The sequence below is a fragment of the Salvelinus alpinus genome, chromosome 30 (genome assembly GCF_045679555.1).
Source record: "Salvelinus alpinus chromosome 30, SLU_Salpinus.1, whole genome shotgun sequence".
NCBI classification, from domain to species: domain Eukaryota; kingdom Metazoa; phylum Chordata; class Actinopteri; order Salmoniformes; family Salmonidae; genus Salvelinus; species Salvelinus alpinus.
In genome coordinates, this window is record NC_092115.1 from 5,709,861 (window position 1) to 5,732,360 (window position 22,500).

General features: G+C 48.3%; 1 protein-coding gene across 1 annotated transcript in view; it reads right to left on the bottom strand.

The window, feature by feature from the left end:
• Positions 1-22,500, bottom strand: part of LOC139560627 (receptor-type tyrosine-protein phosphatase mu-like) — a 774,972-nt gene that overhangs the window by 191,533 nt on the left and 560,939 nt on the right. The window contains exons 15-17 of the mRNA XM_071377563.1: positions 19,039-19,113; positions 14,271-14,406; positions 11,140-11,169 (exon numbers count right to left, since the gene is read on the bottom strand). Coding sequence (XP_071233664.1) covers positions 11,140-11,169; positions 14,271-14,406; positions 19,039-19,113 — 241 coding nt within the window. The remainder of the gene's footprint in view (positions 1-11,139; positions 11,170-14,270; positions 14,407-19,038; positions 19,114-22,500) is intronic.

The following is a 22,500-nucleotide window of genomic DNA, read 5'->3' on the forward strand; positions in this document are numbered from 1 at the left end:
GAGGTTAATGTACTGGCTGTCTTATTCATATCAGGGGTTAATGTACTGGCTGTCTTATTTATATCAGGGGTTAATGTACTGGCTGTCTTATTCATATCAGGGGTTAATGTACTGGCTGTCTTATTCATATCAGGGCTTAATGTACTGGCTGTCTTATTCATATCAGAGGTTAATGTACTGGCTGTCTTATTCATATCAGGGGTTAATGTAATGGCTGTCTTATTCATATCAGGGGTTAATGTACTGGCTGTCTTATTCATAACAGGGGTTAATGTACTGGCTGTCTTATTCATATCAGGGGTTAATGTACTGGCTGTCTTATTCATATCAGGGGTTAATGTACTGGCTGTCTTATTCATATCAGGGGTTAATGTACTGGCTGTCTTATTTATATCAGGGGTTAATGTACTGGCTGTCTTATTTATATCATGGGTTAATGTACTGGCTGTCTTATTTATATCAGGGGTTAATGTACTGGCTGTCTTATTTATATCAGGGGTTAATGTACTGGCTGTCTTATTTATATCAGGGGTTAATGTACTGGCTGTCTTATTCATATCAGGGCTTAATGTACTGGTTGTCTTATTTATATCAGGGGTTAATGTACTGGCTGTCTTATTCATATCAGGGGTTAATGTACTGGCTGTCTTATTCATATCAGGGGTTAATGTACTGGCTGTCTTATTCATATCAGGGGTTAATGTACTGGCTTTCTTATTTATATCAGGGGTTAATGTACTGGCTGTCTTATTTATATCAGGGGTTAATGTACTGGCTGTCTTATTCATATCAGGGGTTAATGTACTGGTTGTCTTATTTATATCAGGGGGTAATGTACTGGCTGTCTTATTCATATCAGGGGCTAATGTACTGGTTGTCTTATTTATATCAGGGGTTAATGTACTGGCTGTCTTATTCATATCAGGGGTTAATGTACTGGCTGTCTTATTTATATCAGGGGTTAATGTACTGGCTGTCTTATTCATATCAGGAATTCATGTAGGCCTACTATATACCCGTCTCTGACACATTATACATTAAAGTAATCCTCCTCAATGTAATCCCTTATATACCTTCATCCTTAATGACACACACACACACAATACTGACAATGAGGACGAGGGGAAGGTATAGAGAGAGAGGTAATGGAGACATAGAGAGGGGGAGGGAGAGAGAGAAAGAGGCGATGGAGACGTAGAGAGGGGGAGGGAGAGAGAGAGGTGATGGAGAGGGAGAGAGAGGTGATGGAGAGGGAGAGAGAGAAAGGCGATGGAGAGGGAGAGAGAGAGGTAGGTGATGGAGAGGGAGAGAGAGAGGGGATGAAGAGGGAGAGAGAGAGGTGATGGAGCGGGAGAGAGAGACGATTAAGAGGGAGAGAATGAGGTGATGGAAAGGGAGAGAGAGAGGTGATGGAGAGGGAGAGAGAGGTGATGGAGAGGGAGAGAGAGGTGAGGGAGAGAGAGAGGAGATGGAGAGGGAGAGAGAGAGGTGATGGAGAGGGAGAGAGAGGTGATGGAGAGGGAGAGAGAGAGAGGAGATGGAGAGGGAGAGAGAGAGAGAGGTGATGGAGAGGGAGAGAGAGGTGATGGAGAGGGAGAGAGAGGTGATGGAGCGGGAGAGAGGGGATGGAGAGGGAGAGAATGAGGTGATGGAGAGGGAGAGAGAGGTGATGGAGAGGGAGAGAGATGTGATGGAGAGGGAGAGAGAGAGAGGGGATGGAGAGGGAGAGAGAGAGGTAGGTGATGGAGAGGGAGAGAGAGAGGGGATGAAGAGGGAGAGAGAGAGGTGATGGAGCGGGAGAGAGAGACGATTAAGAGGGAGAGAATGAGGTGATGGAAAGGGAGAGAGAGAGGTGATGGAGAGGGAGAGAGAGGTGATGGAGAGGGAGAGAGAGGTGATGGAGAGGGAGAGAGAGAGGAGATGGAGAGGGAGAGAGAGAGGTGATGGAGAGAGAGAGAGAGAGAGAGGATGGAGAGGGAGAGAGAGAGAGACCTGAGAGCAAAGCAGGAAAGGGTGGCCACAGCACTGAAGGGAGTGATTGAAAAAGCTTCTTCTACTTTCCCCAATGCACAAGTGGTTATCTCCACCCTGCTACCACGAAAAGACTTCCACCCTGCTACAATACAGCGGGTAAACGCAAGCATTTCCCGTGACTGTGCCTCAAAACCAAATGTTTTCCTGGCCCACCACTCCACCCTGGACTTGAACAGCCTCTATGACCAGGTCCACCTCTATAAGGCAGCAGTGCCCACCTTTGTCCGGACTCTAAAGGACATCGCTCTCAAACGCAGCCCCAACACTTCACACAGGAGCAACAGATCAATAGACACCCCACCCAGACCAGCGAGACACCCTCCAAGACCTGCAGGACCCCCCCGTGGACCTACACATAGAGGACCCACGCCAAGAGGACTTACATCCAGACCACAGCACCCCCAGACACATCCACACCCCCACCCCAACCAATCAACACCCCCCCACATCAACCATGCCCACACCCCATTTAGGCCCCCTCAGATCAGACCTATGCCACTCCTGCCCACCCCATGCACCCCACCCCCGCAAAGAGAGCATCAACATGGAAGTCACACATACGCCCAGGTAGTGAGCGGGCAAACAGGCCCAACCCCCACTCTTACACTCGCCCAAGCCAACGGCATGTACCAGATGCTCAGCAGGCTCTGCTCACACTTACTGGCCTGAGGCCAAACCACACGGCCAACAACATTGGACACTTTATGGAACAAAAAGCCTTCACTATATCATCCTGGAATATCCAAGGCCTGAGGTCATCTGCCTTTGGCCTAAAGAGCAGGAACACGGACTTCACCAAAGAAATCGGTAATGCAGACATTGTCATCCTGCAAGAAACATGGTATAGCGGAGACGGACCCACTGGTTGCCCTCTAGGTTACAGAGAGCTGGTAGTCCCATCCACCAAACTACCAGGTGTGAAACAGGGAAGGGACTCAGGGGGAATGCTAATTTGGTATAGAGCAGACCTAACTCACTCCATTAAATTAATCAAAACAGGAACATTTTACATTTGGCTAGAAATTCAAAAGGAAATTATCTTAACAGAGAAAAATGTCCTCCTGTGTGCTACCTATATCCCCCCACTAGAATCCCCATACTTTAATAAAGACAGCTTCTCCATCCTGGAGGGGGAAATCAATCATTTCCAGGCCCAGGGACATGTATTAGTCTGTGGCGACCTAAATGCCAGAACTGGACAAGAACCTGACACCCTCAGCACACAGGGGGACAAACACCTGCCTGCAGGTGACAGCATTCCCTCCCCCATATGCCCCCCTAGGCACAACTATGACAACATAACCAACAAAAACGGGTCACAACTCCTGCAGCTCTGTCGCACGCTGGGTATGTACATAGTCAATGGTAGGCTTCGAGGGGACTCCTATGGTAGGTTCACCTATAGCTCATCTCTTGGCAGTAGCACTGTAGACTACTTTATCACTGACCTCAACCCAGAGTCTCTCAGAGCGTTCACAGTCAGCCCACTGACACCCCTATCAGACCACAGCAAAATCACAGTCTACTTGAACAGAGCAATACTCAATCATGAGGCATCAAAGCCAAAGGAACTGAGTAACATTAAGAAATGCTATAGATGGAAGGAATGCAGTTTGGAAACCTACCAAAAAACAATTAGGCAACAGCAAATTCAATCCCTTTTAGACAACTTCCTGGGTAAAATGTTCCACTGCAATAGTGAAGGTGTAAACTTGGCAGTAGAAAATCTTAACAGTATATTTGACCTCTCAGCTTCCCTATCAAATCTAAAAATCTCAAATAGAAAACCGAAGAAAATGAACAACAATGACAAATGGTTTGATAAAGAATGCAAAAATCTAAGAAATAAATTGAGGAACCTGTCCAACCAAAAACATAGAGACCCGGAAAACCTGAGTCTACGCCTTCACTATGGCGAATCACTAAAACAATACAGAAATACACTACGGAAAAAGAAGGAACAGCACGTCAGAAATCAGCTCAATGTAATTGAAGACTCCATAGACTCTAACCAATTCTGGGAAAATTGGAAAACACTAAACAAACAACAACACGAAGAATTATCTATCCAAAATGGAGATGTATGGGTAAACCACTTCTCCAATCTTTTTGGCTCTATAACAAAGAATAAAGAACAAAAACATATACATGATCAAATACAAATCCTAGAATCAACTATTAAAGACTACCAGAACCCATTGGATTCTCCAATTACCTTGAATGAGTTACAGGACAAAATAAAAACCCTCAAACCCAAAAAGGCCTGTGGTGTTGATGGTATCCTTAATGAAATGATCAAATATACAGACAACAAATTCCAATTGGCTATACTAAAACTCTTTAACATCGTCCTTAGCTCTGGCATCTTCCCCAATATTTGGAACCAAGGACTGATCACCCCAATCCACAAAAGTGGAGACAAATTTGACCCCAATAACTACCGTGGAATATGCGTCAACAGTAACCTTGGGAAAATACTCTGCATTATCATTAACAGCAGACTCGTACATTTCCTCAATGAAAACAATGTACTGAGCAAATGTCAAATTGGCTTTTTACCAAATTACCGTACAACAGACCATGTATTCACCCTACACATCCTAATTGACAACCAAACAAACCAAAACAAAGGCAAAGTCTTCTCATGCTTTGTTGATTTCAAAAAAGCCTTCGACTCAATTTGGCATGAGGGTCTGCTATACAAATTGATGGAAAGTGGTGTTGGGGGTAAAACATACGACATTATAAAATCCATGTACACAAACAACAAGTGTGCGGTTAAAATTGGCAAAAAACACACACATTTCTTCACACAGGGTCGTGGGGTGAGACAGGGATGCAGCTTAAGCCCCACCCTCTTCAACATATATATCAACGAATTGGCGCGGGCACTAGAACAGTCTGCAGCACCCGGTCTCACCCTACTAGAATCCGAAGTCAAATGTCTACTGTTTGCTGATGATCTGGTGCTTCTGTCACCAACCAAGGAGGGCCTACAGCAGCACCTAGATCTTCTGCACAGATTCTGTCAGACCTGGGCCCTGACAGTAAATCTCAGTAAGACCAAAATAATGGTGTTCCAAAAAAGGTCCAGTCACCAGGACCACAAATTCCATCTAGACACCGTTGCCCTAGAGCACACAAAAAACTATACATACCTCGGCCTAAACATCAGCACCACAGGTAACTTCCACAAAGCTGTGAACGATCTGAGAGACAAGGCAAGAAGGGCCTTCTATGCCATCAAAAGGAACATAAATTTCAACATACCAATTAGGATCTGGCTAAAAATACTTGAATCAGTCATAGAGCCCATTGCCCTTTATGGTTGTGAGGTCTGGGGTCCGCTCACCAACCAAGATTTCACAAAATGGGACAAACACCAAATTGAGACTCTGCATGCAGAATTCTGCAAAAATATCCTCCGTGTACAACGTAGAACACCAAATAATGCATGCAGAGCAGAATTAGGCCGATACCCACTAATTATCAAAATCCAGAAAAGAGCCGTTAAATTCTACAACCACCTAAAAGGAAGCGATTCCCAAACCTTCCATAACAAAGCCATCACCTACAGAGAGATGAACCTGGAGAAGAGTCCCCTAAGCAAGCTGGTCCTAGGGCTCTGTTCACAAACACAAACACACCCCACAGAGCCCCAGGACAACAGCACAATTAGACCCAACCAAATCATGAGAAAACAAAAAGATAATTACTTGACACATTGGAAAGAATTAACAAAAAAACAGAGCAAACTAGAATGCTATTTGGCCCTAAACAGAGAGTACACAGTGGCAGAATACCTGACCACTGTGACTGACCCAAACTTAAGGAAAGCTTTGACTATGTACAGACTCAGTGAGCATAGCCTTGCTATTGAGAAAGGCCGCCGTAGGCAGACATGGCTCTCAAGAGAAGACAGGCTATGTGCACACTGCCCACAAAATGAGGTGGAAACTGAGCTGCACTTCCTAACCTCCTGCCCAATGTATGACCATATTAGAGAGACATATTTCCCTCAGATTACACAGATCCACAAAGAATTCGAAAACAAATCCAATTTTGATAAACTCCCATATCTACTGGGTGAAATTCCACAGTGTGCCATCACAGCAGCAAGATTTGTGACCTGTTGCCACAAGAAAAGGGCAACCAGTGAAGAACAAACACCACTGTAAATACAACCCATATTTATGTTTATTTATTTTAACTTGTGTGCTTTAACCATTTGTACATTGTTACAACACTGCATATATATAATATGACATTTGTAATGTCTTTATTGTTTTGAAACTTCTGTATGTGTAATGTTTACTGTTCATTTTTATTGTTTATTTGACTTTTGTATATTACCTACCTCACTTGCTTTGGCAATGTTAACACATGTTTCCCATGCCAATAAAGCCCCTTGAATTGAATTGAATTGAATTGAGAGAGGTGATGGAGAGGGAGAGAGAGGTGATGGAGAGGGAGAGAGAGGTGATGGAGCGGGAGAGAGGGGATGGAGAGGGAGAGAATGAGGTGATGGAGAGGGAGAGAGAGGTGATGGAGAGGGAGAGAGATGTGATGGAGAGGGAGAGAGAGAGATGTGATGGAGAGGGAGAGAGGAGATGGAGAGAGAGAGAGAGATAGGTGATGGAGAGGGAGAGAGAGCGGTGATGGAGAGGGAGAGATAGAGCGGTGATGGAGAGAGAGAGAGAGAGATAGGTGATGGAGAGGGCGAGATAGAGAGAGAGAGGTGATGAAGAGGGAGAGAGGACTTGGTTCCCCTCATGCATTTCACATGGGAGCGTCTAACCGCCTGTCTCTGACGCTCGTTTGTTGTGTAAAACGACTAGCATTAAGCATAATGAAAATGAGCTGCAAGAGGCTGTTGTCTCCCACCCTCCTCTTTCCCCTTCTCTCTCTCTCTCCCTCCCTCCATCCGTCTGTCCTTCCTGTCCTCATCGCTACGACAGGCAACACTACAGCAGGGCCTGTTAGACCAAGGTCTGTGTCCAAAATTCCACCCCATTCCCTATATAGTGGACTACTTTTGACCAGGGCACATGGGTAATAGGATGCCATTATGAACACACCCACTATCTGTTTGCAGCAGTCGTGCAGCACTGTGAAAAGTGACAAAAGTATGATGATAATGATGTGGACGTATATGGCGTCCTACCTCTTCTCTATGGAAGAGGCCCCTGTGTTGGGTCATCTAAGTGGATTCATCCAGGTCTATTGTATGCCATTTAACAGCCACTTTTATCCAAAGCAATTTACAATCATACTTTTAAACACATTTTACATATGGGTTGCCCCAGTGGAAATCATAAACAAACGCCATGCTCTACTGACTGAGCCACAGGACCCATGCTCTACTGACTGAGCCACAGTACCCATGCTCTGCCGACTGAGCCACAGGACCCATGCTCTACCGACTGACACACAGGACCCATGCTCTACTGACTGAGCCACAGGATCCATGCTCTACCGACTGAGCCACAGGACCCATGCTCTACTGACTGAGCCACAGGACCCATGCTCTGCCGACTGAGCCACAGGACCCATGCTCTACCGACTGAGCCACAGGACCCATGCTCTACCGACTGATCCACAGGACCCATGCTCTACCGACTGAGCCACAGGACCCATGCTCTACCGACTGAGCCACAGGACCCATGCTCTACTGACTGAGCCACAGGATCCATGCTCTACCGACTGAGCCACAGGACCCATGCTCTACCGACTGATCCACAGGACCCATGCTCTGCCGACTGAGCCACAGGACCCATGCTCTACTGACTGATCCACAGGACCCATGTTCTACTGACTGAGCCACAGGACCCATGCTCTACCGACTGAGCCACAGGACCCATGCTCTACTGACTGAGCCACAGGACCCATGCTCTACCGACTGAGCCACAGGACCCATGCTCTACCGACTGAGCCACAGGACCCATGCTCTACCGACTGAGCCACAGGACCCATGCTCTACTGACTGAGCCACAGGACCCATGCTCTACTGACTGAGCCACAGGACCCATGCTCTACTGACTGATCCACAGGACCCATGCTCTACTGACTGAGCCACAGGAGCCATGCTCTGCCGACTGAGCCACAGGACCCATGCTCTACTGACTGAGCCACAGGATCCATGCTCTACCGACTGAGCCACAGGACCCATGCTCTACTGACTGAGCCACAGGACCCATGCTCTACTGACTGAGCCACAGTACCCATGCTCTGCCGACTGAGCCACAGGACCCATGCTCTACCGACTGAGCCACAGGACCCATGCTCTACTGACTGAGCCACAGGACCCATGCTCTACCGACTGAGCCACAGGACCCATGCTCTACCGACTGAGCCACAGGACCCATGCTCTGCCGACTGACACACAGGACCCATGCTCTACCGACTGAGCCACAGGACCCATGCTCTACCGACTGATCCACAGGACCCATGCTCTGCCGACTGAGCCACAGGACCCATGCTCTACTGACTGAGCCACAGGATCCATGCTCTACCGACTGAGCCACAGGACCCATGCTCTACTGACTGAGCCACAGGATCCATGCTCTACCGACTGAGCCACAGGATCCATGCTCTACCGACTGAGCCACAGGACCCATGCTCTACTGACTGAGCCACAGGATCCATGCTCTACCGACTGAGCCACAGGACCCATGCTCTACTGACTGAGCCACAGGACCCATGCTCTACCGACTGAGCCACAGGACCCATGCTCTACCGACTGAGCCACACAGGACCCATGCTCTACTGACTGAGCCACACAGGACCCATGCTCTACTGACTGAGCCACAGGACCCATGCTCTACTGACTGAGCCACAGGACCCATGCTCTACTGACTGAGCCACAGGACCCATGCTCTACTGACTGAGCCACAGGACCTAGCCTAGTGAAACCATCCTGATCTCGTGATAGCTCACAATCGGTTTCACTTCAAGCAGTCCGTTTGTTTGACCAGACCAGTCAGTTCTGAGATTGACAGATGTCTATTTTCGAGACTTCAGGCCTCTATAAGATCTCCATGATGTACTCTTTATAATTTCTTACATAGAGGCTTCATAAATCATTGATAAGCAATTGTCAAAGTGTGACAATCTGATCATCAAGGGGAAAATATAAGAGTCCTTCAGAATCTCTGTCAGAAACTACAGCATGGTAGACATTGGAATAACGTGCTTCTTCTCATGCAAATACTAAGGTGCTTTGGAGATAATAGTTTTTTCTACTGTACAGGGTATATCTAATCAAACGTATCTCAAATATTTGAAAGTAATTGACATGTGTATTCGACCCAGGTCTGTGGAACAGATGAGAATGTCATGGTTTATCTCATGCACGGACCCAGGTCTGTGGAACAGATGAGAAGGTCATGGTTTATCTCATGCACGGACCCAGGTCTGTGGAACAGATGAGAAGGTCATGGTTTATCTCATGCACGGACCCAGGTCTGTGGAACAGATGAGAAGGTCATGGTTTATCTCATGCACGGACCCAGGTCTGTGGAACAGATGAGAAGGTCATGGGACCCAGGTCTGTGGAACAGATGAGAAGGTCATGGGACCCAGGTCTGTGGAACAGATGAGAAGGTCATGGGACCCAGGTCTGTGGAACAGATGAGAAGGTCATGGGACCCAGGTCTGTGGAACAGATGAGAAGGTCATGGGACCCAGGTCTGTGGAACAGATGAGAAGGTCATGGGACCCAGGTCTGTGGAACAGATGAGAAGGTCATGGGACCCAGGTCTGTGGAACAGATGAGAAGGTCATGGGACCCAGGTCTGTGGAACAGATGAGAAGGTCATGGGACCCAGGTCTGTGGAACAGATGAGAAGGTCATGGGACCCAGGTCTGTGGAACAGATGAGAAGGTCATGGGACCCAGGTTTGTGGAACAGATGAGAAGGTCATGGGACCCAGGTCTGTGGAACAGATGAGAAGGTCATGGGACCCAGGTCTGTGGAACAGATGAGAAGGTCATGGGACCCAGGTCTGTGGAACAGATGAGAAGGTCATGGGACCCAGGTATGTGGAACAGATGAGAAGGTCATGGGACCCAGGTCTGTGGAACAGATGAGAAGGTCATGGGACCCAGGTCTGTGGAACAGATGAGAAGGTCATGGGACCCAGGTCTGTGGAACAGATGAGAAGGTCATGGTTTCTCTCATGCACGGACCCAGGTCTGTGGAACAGATGAGAAGGTCATGGGACCCAGGTCTGTGGAACAGATGAGAAGGTCATGGGACCCAGGTCTGTGGAACAGATGAGAAGGTCATGGGACCCAGGTCTGTGGAACAGATGAGAAGGTCATGGGACCCAGGTCTGTGGAACAGATGAGAAGGTCATGGGACCCAGGTCTGTGGAACAGATGAGAAGGTCATGGGACCCAGGTCTGTGGAACAGATGAGAAGGTCATGGTTTCTCTCATGCACGGACCCAGGTCTGTGGAACAGATGAGAAGGTCATGGGACCCAGGTCTGTGGAACAGATGAGAAGGTCATGGGACCCAGGTCTGTGGAACAGATGAGAAGGTCATGGGACCCAGGTCTGTGGAACAGATGAGAAGGTCATGGGACCCAGGTCTGTGGAACAGATGAGAAGGTCATGGGACCCAGGTCTGTGGAACAGATGAGAAGGTCATGGGACCCAGGTCTGTGGAACAGATGAGAAGGTCATGGGACCCAGGTCTGTGGAACAGATGAGAAGGTCATGGGACCCAGGTCTGTGGAACAGATGAGAAGGTCATGGGACCCAGGTCTGTGGAACAGATGAGAAGGTCATGGTTTCTGTCATGCACGGACCCAGGTCTGTGGAACAGATGAGAAGGTCATGGTTTATCTCATGCACGGACCCAGGTCTGTGGAACAGATGAGAAGGTCATGGGACCCAGGTCTGTGGAACAGATGAGAAGGTCATGGGACCCAGTTCTGTGGAACAGATGAGAAGGTCATGGGACCCAGGTCTGTGGAACAGATGAGAAGGTCATGGGACCCAGGTCTGTGGAACAGATGAGAAGGTCAAGGGACCCAGGTCTAAATGATACACGGTAGTAAAGCAAAAGCACCAAGACTGTTACGTTGACGTGTTTACTTACAGGTAGTAAGTGTAGGAGTGGTAGGTTCTTCTGCCCAGTGGTAGGTGAGGTGGTACGTGGGTAGGTGAGGTGGTACGTGGTTAGGTGAGGTGGTGGTAGGATATAAGCAGTGGAGGACGGAGGGACGGAGGGACGGGGGATATGAAATGAAGGAAAGAAAAAGTAAATATATATTAATGTTAGAAAAAATTTATAAAATGGACAAAAAACAGATATGGTGGGTGGCAGGCAGTTAGGCAGGCAGACAGACAGGCATGTTGGCAGGTAGGTAGGTAGGCAGGCAGGTAAGCAGGTAGGCAGGCAGGCAGGTAGGCAGGCAGGTAAGCAGGTAGGCAGGCAGGTATGTAGGCAGGCAGGCAGGCAGGCAGGCAGGCAGGCAGGTAAGCAGGTAGGTAGGCGGGCAGGCAGGCAGGTAGAAGGGAAACGTTAAGGTAAACTACAGTTGTAGTGAGGAGCAAGGTGGTAGCTTGGTGTTATTTGGCATGTGTAATGTGAGCAGGACAAGGAGATATCATGTAATGTGTACGCTGACTCTTGGTAGAGATAGATACACGTGCTCATACATTTGGACTACAGGTCATGTTGGGAACTCGGAAACGGTTAGCTAAGACGTGTTAAACACTGATACCATGTCACATATATTTCTGCATGCTGCCTCTTCGTTTATCCACTGATATACAACAGAGTTATGCTTTTGTTCTCTCTGTCATAGACATATGTATAGACGTGATTTTAGTGGCAAGGCCACTTGGCGTTAAGGATGTGCCCAATTTGCCAAGGAACCAAGGCAATTAAAACCAAAATATCCAATTAAGTTGATTCGGACACAGAACAAAAAAAACCTTGTCTGCTCAGGGATTCAAACCAGCGACCTTTCAAATACTGGCCCAACGTACTAACCACTAGGCTACCTGCTGCCCTGGCAGAATGATCGTTCAGCCATGTAGGTATAGGTTTCTTTGGAGCTAGTTAACATTCATTAGAGAAGGTTTTTAGGAAATCATTTCCATCTCATTACAAAACGCTATATGTTTTCCTGTTTCATATTTGTAGGCGTTCGCCGCAGTTAAATGAATACGGAATAACACTGGCCGGGATATTCGAGGCCTGCATATGTCACCATAGATGTCTGTAGACAAAAAGGGAAATTAACATTTTAACCTCCAAAGGTTAGTTCTAAATCAGAACTTAGAATTTCTTAACATGGTTCTAATTCTAAACCAATTAGATTCCAAATGAGACAAAATGGATACGATGAATTCATCTCCCTGACTGTCTCGTTTAAATTAGGCAAACAGAAAATTATTTCAATGAAATATCACGACTGTTTCACCTCACACCGTAACAAAACTGTCAAGCAATGTGAAATGGTAAATGATCGTAGAGCAGAAATATAGAACGTGTACAATTTCAACACGGACATTCATCTAAAAGTTAGGTTGGAACTGTACAGAACAGAAAGTAGTCTCCCCCCCCCCCCCCCCCCTCCCTCCTCTCGCTGTTGTCATGGCGTTTCCCGCCTCGGCGTTCCGTTCGGTACAGATACTGAATGCAGTAAACTAATCTGCGTCCCAAATAGCACCACGTTCACTATATAGTGCACTTACTTTTGACCATAAGTAGTGCACTATAACAGGGAGTAGGGTGCCAACTCATCTAGAGAAATACAGCGTCAGGCTCATGGGTGGCCGACTCCAAGAGCACACCCAACTCATCTAGAGAAATACAGCGTCAGGCTCATGGGTGGCCGACTCCCAGAGCACACCCAACTCATCTAGAGAAATACAGCGTCAGGCTCATGGGTGGCCGACTCCCAGAGCACACACAACTCATCTAGAGAACTACAGCGTCAGGCTCATGGGTGGCCGACTCCCAGAGCACACCCAACTCATCTAGAGAAATACAGCGTCAGGCTCATGGGTGGCCGCTCCTATATTATGGACAACAGCAACGAGATAAAAGGTACACAAACTGACATTGGGATATTTCAGGCCTGGGTGTGTACAGAAGCTTCAGCTTCCCAGATTATATTGGAGACGTGGAGACGTCCCTGGGTGTGTACAGAAGCTTCAGCTTCCCAGATTGCCATGGAGACGTGGAGACGTCCCTGGGTGTGTACAGAAGCTTCAGCTTCCCAGATTGCCATGGAGACGTGGAGACGTCCTCCTCCTGTATAGTATCTAGAGCTGATGTATATTTAGCCTGAAGCTACAGTACTTGGCTATAGAAATGCTTTTCTCTCCTTGCCTCACGTTTTTATTTAATTTAACTAGGCAAGTCAATTAAGAACAAATAGGTATTTACAATGACGGCCTAGGAACAGTGGGTTGTTCAGACTTTTACCTTGTCAGCTCGGGGATTTGATCTAGCAACCTTTGGATTACTGGCCCTAGTCTCTCTCTCTCTCTCTCTCTCTCTCTCTCTCTCTCTCTCTCTCTCTCTCTCTCTCTCTCTCTCTCTCTCTCTCTCTCTCTCTCTCTCTCTCTCTCTCTCTCTCTCTCCTCTCTCTCTCTCTCTCTTTCTCCTCTCTCTCTCTCTTTCTCCCCTCTCTCTCTCTTTCTCCCCTCTCTCTCTCTCCCCTCTCTCTTTCTCCCCTCTCTCTCTCTCCCCTCTCTCTCTCTCCCCTCTCTCTTTCTCCCCTCTCTCTTTCTCCCCTCTCTTTCTCTCTCTCTATTATTATTTCCTTCTTATCTCCTATTCTTTATCTTCCCTTCTATATCCCTTTTCCTCCCATCCCTAAGCCAGTGTCATTGAACAGGGTTGGGGTTAGTTTAATGCCTGTTATATGATGGGGCCTTGGAGACATTCATCTTTCATAGCAAACTGTTTCTCATTTAGCTGTAAACAGCCGTAATGTAGCGTATCAACATAATCAAATTAATTATTTACATTCGACAGCGACGCTGTCACTGCTGTTTTGAGGGCGAAAAACAGAATAGAGAGTATTGTCGGGAAAAGTCTTGTTCTTCGAGACTAGAAATATAAAATGAACAAGATGTCCAAATTTATCTCATATTGTGTTTATGGAATAATGTTTAAATTAAATGTTATTCCTCTTCAGTTTGCGACTGTGTCATATTGGCATCGTAGTGGTAAAACACAACATGTAGCACTTATACAAAATGACTGACCTTTTCTTCATGAGGAGGACGACTCCGAGGAAGATAATGACGAAGAGGAGGATGCCAGCGATGACTCCGGCTATCTTCACTGTGTGGTCAGTCTGTTTCTCTGGCTCTACAGCGTCAGGCTTATGGGTGGCCGCTCCTATATTATCGACAACACAACAACAACAAACAAACAACATCAACAACAACAAACAAACAACACAACAACAACAAGCAGACAAAAACATCTGGTAATGTCTCAATGGCTCAATGGCTCCTGGTGTACAGTCAGCCAGGCAGCCAGCCAATCAGTCAGCCAGCATGTCATCTAGTCAACTAGCCAGCCAGTCAGTCAGTCAGCCAGCCAGTCAGCTAGTCAATCAGCCAGCCAGTCAGCTAGTCAATCAGCCAGCCAGTCAGCCAGTCAATCAGCCAGCCAGTCAGTCAGCCAACCAGCCAGTCAGTCAGCCAGCCAGTCAGCTAGTCAACCAGCCAGCCAGTCAGCGAGTCAACCAGCCAGCCAGCCAGTCAGTCAGTCAGTCAGTCAGCCAGTCAGCTAGTCAATCAGCCAGCCAGTCAGCTAGTCAATCAGCCAGCCAGTCAGCCAGTCAATCAGCCAGCCAGTCAGTCAGCCAACCAGCCAGTCAGTCAGCCAGCCAGTCAGCTAGTCAACCAGCCAGCCAGTCAGCGAGTCAACCAGCCAGCCAGCCAGTCAGTCAGTCAGTCAGCCAGTCAGCTAGTCAATCAGCCAGCCAGTCAGCTAGTCAATCAGCCAGCCAGTCAGCCAGTCAATCAGCCAGCCAGTCAGTCAGCCAACCAGCCAGTCAGTCAGCCAGCCAGTCAGCTAGTCAACCAGCCAGCCAGTCAGCGAGTCAACCAGCCAGCCAGCCAGTCAGTCAGTCAGTCAGTCAGTCAGCCAGTCAGCTAGTCAACCAGCCAGCCAGTCAGCGAGTCAACCAGCCAGCCAGCCAGTCAGTCAGTCAGTCAGTCAGCCAGTCAGCTAGTCAATCAGCCAGCCAGTCAGCTAGTCAATCAGCCAGCCAGTCAGCCAGTCAATCAGCCAGCCAGTCAATCAGCCAGCCACAGTCAGTCAGTCAGTCAGTCAGTCAGCCAGTCAGCTAGTCAATCAGCCAGCCAGTCAGCTAGTCAATCAGCCAGCCAGTCAGCTAGTCAATCAGCCAGCCAGTCAGCTAGTCAATCAGCCAGCCAGTCAGCCAGTCAATCAGCCAGCCAGTCAATCAGCCAGCCAGTCAGCTAGTCAATCAGCCAGCCAGTCAGCTAGTCAATCAGCCAGCCAGTCAGCTAGTCAATCAGCCAGCCAGTCAGCCAGTCAATCAGCCAGCTAGTCAACCAGCCAGCCAGTCAGCGAGTCAACCAGCCAGCCAGCCAGTCAGTCAGTCAGTCAGTCAGCCAGTCAGCTAGTCAATCAGCCAGCCAGTCAATCAGCCAGCCAGTCAGTCAGCCAGCCAGCCAGTCAGCCAGCCAGTCAGTCAGCCAGTCAGCTAGTCAATCAGCCAGCCAGTCAATCAGCCAGCCAGTCAATCAGCCAGCCAGTCAATCAGCCAGCCAGTCAGTCAGTCAGTCAGCCAGCCAGTCAGCTAGTCAATCAGCCAGCCAGTCAGCTAGTCAATCAGCCAGCCAGTCAGCCAGTCAATCAGCCAGCCAGTCAATCAGCCAGCCAGTCAGCTAGTCAATCAGCCAGCCAGTCAGCTAGTCAATCAGCCAGCCAGTCAGCTAGTCAATCAGCCAGCCAGTCAGCCAGTCAATCAGCCAGCTAGTCAACCAGCCAGCCAGTCAGCGAGTCAACCAGCCAGCCAGCCAGTCAGTCAGTCAGTCAGTCAGCCAGTCAGCTAGTCAATCAGCCAGCCAGTCAGCGAGTCAACCAGCCAGTCAACCAGCCAGTCAGTCAGTCAGTCAGTCAGCCAGTCAGCGAGTCAACCAGCCAGTCAGCCAGTCAGCCAGTCAGTCAGTCAATCAGCCAGTCAGCCAGTCAGCTAGTCAATCAGCCAGCCAGTCAGCGAGTCAACCAGCCAGTCAACCAGCCAGTCAGTCAGTCAGTCAGCCAGTCAGCGAGTCAACCAGCCAGTCAGCCAGTCAGCCAGTCAGTCAGTCAATCAGCCAGTCAGCCAGTCAGCTAGTCAATCAGCCAGCCAGTCAGCGAGTCAACCAGCCAGTCAACCAGCCAGTCAGTCAGTCAGTCAGTCAGCCAGTCAGCGAGTCAACCAGCCAGTCAGCCAGTCAGCCAGTCAGTCAGTCAACCAGCCAGTCAGCCAGTCAGCTAGTCAATCAGCCAGCCAGTCAGCGAGTCAACCAGCCAGTCAACCAGCCAGTCAGTCAGTCAGTCAGTCAGCCAGTCAGCCAGCCAGTCAGTCAGTCAGTCAGCCAGCCAGTCAGCTAGTCAATCAGCCAGCCAGTCAGCTAGTCAATCAGCCAGCCAGTCAGCCAGTCAATCAGCCAGCCAGTCAATCAGCCAGCCAGTCAGCTAGTCAATCAGCCAGCCAGTCAGCTAGTCAATCAGCCAGCCAGTCAGCCAGCCAGCCAGTCAGCGAGTCAACCAGCCAGCCAGCCAGTCAGTCAGTCAGTCAGTCAGCCAGTCAGCTAGTCAATCAGCCAGCCAGTCAGCGAGTCAACCAGCCAGTCAACCAGCCAGTCAGTCAGTCAGTCAGTCAGCCAGTCAGCGAGTCAACCAGCCAGTCAGCCAGTCAGCCAGTCAGTCAGTCAGTCAGTCAGCCAGTCAGCGAGTCAACCAGCCAGTCAGCCAGTCAGCCAGTCAGTCAGTCAATCAGCCAGTCAGCCAGTCAGCTAGTCAATCAGCCAGCCAGTCAGCGAGTCAACCAGCCAGTCAACCAGCCAGTCAGTCAGTCAGTCAGTCAGCCAGTCAGCGAGTCAACCAGCCAGTCAGCCAGTCAGCCAGTCAGTCAGTCAATCAGCCAGTCAGCCAGTCAGCTAGTCAATCAGCCAGCCAGTCAGCGAGTCAACCAGCCAGTCAACCAGCCAGTCAGTCAGTCAGTCAGTCAGCCAGTCAGCGAGTCAACCAGCCAGTCAGCCAGTCAGCCAGTCAGTCAGTCAACCAGCCAGTCAGCCAGTCAGCTAGTCAATCAGCCAGCCAGTCAGCGAGTCAACCAGCCAGTCAACCAGCCAGTCAGTCAGTCAGTCAGCCAGTCAGCCAGCCAGTCAGTCAGTCAGTCAGCCAGCCAGTCAGCTAGTCAATCAGCCAGCCAGTCAGCTAGTCAATCAGCCAGCCAGTCAGCCAGTCAATCAGCCAGCCAGTCAATCAGCCAGCCAGTCAGCTAGTCAATCAGCCAGCCAGTCAGCTAGTCAATCAGCCAGCCAGTCAGCTAGTCAATCAGCCAGCCAGTCAGCCAGTCAATCAGCCAGCTAGTCAACCAGCCAGCCAGTCAGCGAGTCAACCAGCCAGCCAGCCAGTCAGTCAGTCAGTCAGTCAGCCAGTCAGCTAGTCAATCAGCCAGCCAGTCAGCGAGTCAACCAGCCAGTCAACCAGCCAGTCAGTCAGTCAGTCAGTCAGCCAGTCAGCGAGTCAACCAGCCAGTCAGCCAGTCAGCCAGTCAGTCAGTCAGTCAGTCAGCCAGTCAGCGAGTCAACCAGCCAGTCAGCCAGTCAGTCAGTCAGTCAGTCAGTCAGTCAGTCAGCCAGTCAGCGAGTCAACCAGCCAGTCAGTCAGTCAGTCAGTAGAACATGTATGTATAATCGATCTGCTCCAACATGTCCTGTCCATGTCCTGTTAGACTGACTCTATTGAATTGTTTGGGGAAGACAGAGTATCGATTACGGTTGAATATTGATATAGTGGACTGTTGAATCCCTATAGAAGAGAACACAGTTACAGTTACAGTAGTAGTTCTACGACCAAATACATGAAACAAAAGAGAACTTTTGCTGCATAGATCTTTTAACCACACCAGTACTACGATACTATATCACCCAAACGGGCCTGTCAGTCAGGCTGAGAGTCAGTCCCCTCTCCCCACCCTCTCCATTTCTCTCCCCCTCTCCATTTCTCTCCCCCCTCCCCTCTCCCCACCCTCTCCATTTCTCTCCCCCCTCCCCTCTCCCCACCCTCTCCATTTCTCTCCCCCTCTCCATTTCTCTCCCCCCTCCCCTCTCCCCACCCTCTCCATTTCTCTCCCCCCTCCCCTCTCCCCACCCTCTCTATTTCTCTCCCCCCTCCCCTCTCCCCACCCTCTCTATTTCTCTCCCCCCTCCCCTCCACTACACCTCTACTATCAGTCTAGGGATATTGCTGTCAGATGTCAGGGAAGATACACAGATCTGATATGATACATATTAATGAAAGGGATTGACTTCTGTAGGGAAATCTCCAATTTCAACACATGACATGAGGATTGTAAATGAAAACAGGCATTTCATGTACTGTTACACAGTGAGGATGCTTCATCATATTACAGGTGTTATACTGGAAGAACCTTTAATTCACAACACAACAAACAAACATAACAAACAAAACAAACAAAACAAAACAAAACAAACAAAACAACACAACATAACAAACAAAACAAACAAAACAACACAACTAACAAAACAACACAACAAACAAAAGAAACAAAACAACACAACAAACAAAACAAAACAACACAACAAACAAAACAAACAAAACAAAACAACACAAAGAAAACAACAAAACACAGGCACCTGAAGAAATAGACCTAGCCCTTACAGCTGTACACCAGTATCTCAGAACAGGCACTTAGGATGGGAGAACAGGACAGTACATGTTACAACCTCTACTGGAAACATGAGCAGAGAGTCTAACCTGTTAGTTGGTCGTCACCAGCCGCTGGTACGATGCGGAGGTACGGAGTAGTTAGTTGGGTCACCAGTATGGCAGCTGGAGGCACACAGTGGCATGCAGCAAGGGGGGAGGGGGAGAGGATGAGAGAGGAAGAGAGAGAGGGGAGAAGGGGAGGGGGGAGAGAAATAGAGAGAAATGGAGAGGGTGGGGAGAGGGGGAAATGGGGGGAGAGAAATGGAGAGGGGAAGAGAAATGGAGAGGGTGGGGAGAGGGGGGAGAAATAGAGAGAAATTGAGAGGGTGGGGAGAGGGGGAGGGGGGAGAGAAATGGAGAGGGTGGGGAGAGGGGAGATAAATGGAGAGGGTGGGGAGGGGGGAGAGAAATGGAGAGAGTGGGGAGAGGGGGAGGGGGGAGAAATAGAGAGAAATGGAGAGGGTGGGGAGGGGAAGAGCGAGAGGGGAGTGGGGAAAGGGGGGAGGGAGAGAGATGGGAAAGGGGGTGGAGAGGGTGAGAAAGAGAGAGAGACAGGTCACAAAATCTCAGCCACCATTCAACATTATAGAAACACTCAATGTTAGAAGAGATTTATCTAATTTTCAGCTCTACACCAACATCTAACCTTCAGCTCTAGACTAACATCTAACCTTCAGCTCTACACCAACATCTAACCTTCAGCTCTACACTAACAAGTAACCTTCAGCTCTACACCAACATCTAATCTTCAGCTCTACACCAACATCTAACCTTCAGCTCTAGACTAACATCTAACCTTCAGCTCTAGACTGACATCTAACCTTCAGCTCTACACCAACATCTAACCTTCAGCTCTACACCAACATCTAACCTTCAGCTCTACACTAACATCTAACCTTCAGCTCTAGACTAACATCTAACCTTCAGCTCTACACCAACATCTAACCTTCAGCTCTACACCAACATCTAACCTTCAGCTCTACACTAACAACTAACCTTCAGCTCTAGACTGACATCTAACCTTCAGCTCTACACCAACATCTAACCTTCAGCTCTACACCAACATCTAACCTTCAGCTCTACACTAACAACTAACCTTCAGCTCTACACTAACAACTAACCTTCAGCTCTAGACTGACATCTAACCTTCAGCTATAGACTAACATCTAACCTTCAGCTCTACACCAACATCTAACCTTCAGCTCTAGACTGACATCTAACCTTCAGCTATAGACTAACATCTAACCTTCAGCTCTACACTAACAACTTGTCACTTACTCTAACTGCATTCAATGTATTTTACTTAAATGCATTGAACCCATTACAACCTTGTGTGGTTAGCTATCTGACCTTGTGTGGTTAGCTGTCTGACCTTGTGTGGTTAGCTGTATCAACCGTGTGTGGTTAGCTGTATCAACCTTGTGTGGTTAGCTATCTGACCTTGTGTGGTTAGCTATCTGACCTTGTGTGGTTAGCTGTTTGACCTTGTGTGGTTAGCTGTGTCAACCTTGTGTGGTTAGCTGTATCAACCTTATGTGGTTAGCTGTTTAACCTCGTGTGGTTAGCTATCTGACCTTGTGTGGTTAGCTGTATGACCTTGTGTGGTTAGCTGTATCAACCTTGTGTGGTTAGCTGTCTGACCTTGTGTGGTTAGCTATCTGACCTTGTATGGTTAGCTGTATCAACCTTGTGTGGTTAGCTGTCTGACCTTGTGTGGTTAGCTATCTGACCTTGTGTGGTTAGCTGTATCAACCTTGTGTGGTTAGCTGTCTGACCTCGTGTGGTTAGCTATCTGACCTTGTGTGGTTAGCTATCTGACCTTGTGTGGTTAGCTGTCTGACCTTGTGTGGTTAGCTATCTGACCTTGTGTGGTTAGCTGTATCAACCTTGTGTGGTTAGCTGTATCAACCTTGTGTGGTTAGCTGTCTGACCTCGTGTGGTTAGCTATTTGACCTTGTGTGGTTAGCTATCTGACCTTGTGTGGTTAGCTGTCTGACTTTGTGTGGTTAGCTATCTGACCTTGTGTGGTTAGCTGTATCAACCTTGTGTGGTTAGCTGTATCAACCTTGTGTGGTTAGCTGTATGACCTTGTGTGGTTAGCTGTATCAACCTTGTGTGGTTAGCTGTCTGACCTCGTGTGGTTAGCTATCTGACCTTGTGTGGTTAGCTGTATCAACCTTGTGTGGTTAGCTGTCTGACCTTGTGTGGTTAGCTATCTGACCTTGTGTGGTTAGCTATCTGACCTTGTGTGGTTAGCTATCCGACCTTGTGTGGTTAGCTGTATCAACCTTGTGTGGTTAGCTGTCTGACCTTGTGTGGTTAGCTATCTGACCTTGTGTGGTTAGCTGTATGACCTTGTGTGGTTAGCTATCTGACCTTGTGTGGTTAGCTGTATCAACCTTGTGTGGTTAGCTATCTGACCTTGTGTGGTTAGCTATCTGACCTTGTGTGGTTAGCTGTATCAACCTTGTGTGGTTAGCTATCTGACCTTGTGTGGTTAGCTGTATCAACCTTGTGTGGTTAGCTATCTGACCTTGTGTGGTTAGCTATCTGACCTTGTGTGGTTAGCTATCTGACCTTGTGTGGTTAGCTGTATCAACCTTGTGTGGTTAGCTGTCTGACCTTGTGTGGTTAGCTATCTGACCTTGTGTGGTTAGCTGTATCAACCTTGTGTGGTTAGCTATCTGACCTTGTGTGGTTAGCTATCTGACCTTGTGTGGTTAGCTGTATCAACCTTGTGTGGTTAGCTATCTGACCTTGTGTGGTTAGCTATCTGACCTTGTGTGGTTAGCTGTATCAACCTTGTGTGGTTAGCTATCTGACCTTGTGTGGTTAGCTATCTGACCTTGTGTGGTTAGCTATCTGACCTTGTGTGGTTAGCTATCTGACCTTGTGTGGTTAGCTGTATCAACCTTGTGTGGTTAGCTGTCTGACCTTGTGTGGTTAGCTATCTGACCTTGTGTGGTTAGCTGTATCAACCTTGTGTGGTTAGCTATCTGACCTTGTGTGGTTAGCTATCTGACCTTGTGTGGTTAGCTGTATCAACCTTGTGTGGTTAGCTATCTGACCTTGTGTGGTTAGCTGTCTGACCTTGTGTGGTTAGCTGTATCAACCTTGTGTGGTTAGCTATCTGACCTTGTGTGGTTAGCTGTATCAACCTTGTGTGGTTAGCTATCTGACCTTGTGTGGTTAGCTGTCTGACCTTGTGTGGTTAGCTGTATCAACCTTGTGTGGTTAGCTATCTGACCTTGTGTGGTTAGCTGTCTGACCTTGTGTGGTTAGCTGTATCAACCTTGTGTGGTTAGCTATCTGACCTTGTGTGGTTAGCTGTATCAACCTTGTGTGGTTAGCTATCTGACCTTGTGTGGTTAGCTGTCTGACCTTGTGTGGTTAGCTGTATCAACCTTGTGTGGTTAGCTATCTGACCTTGTGTGGTTAGCTATCTGACCTTGTGTGGTTAGTTGTTTGACCTTCTTAGAATTCTTCCACCTATTTTAGATATGATTGAAT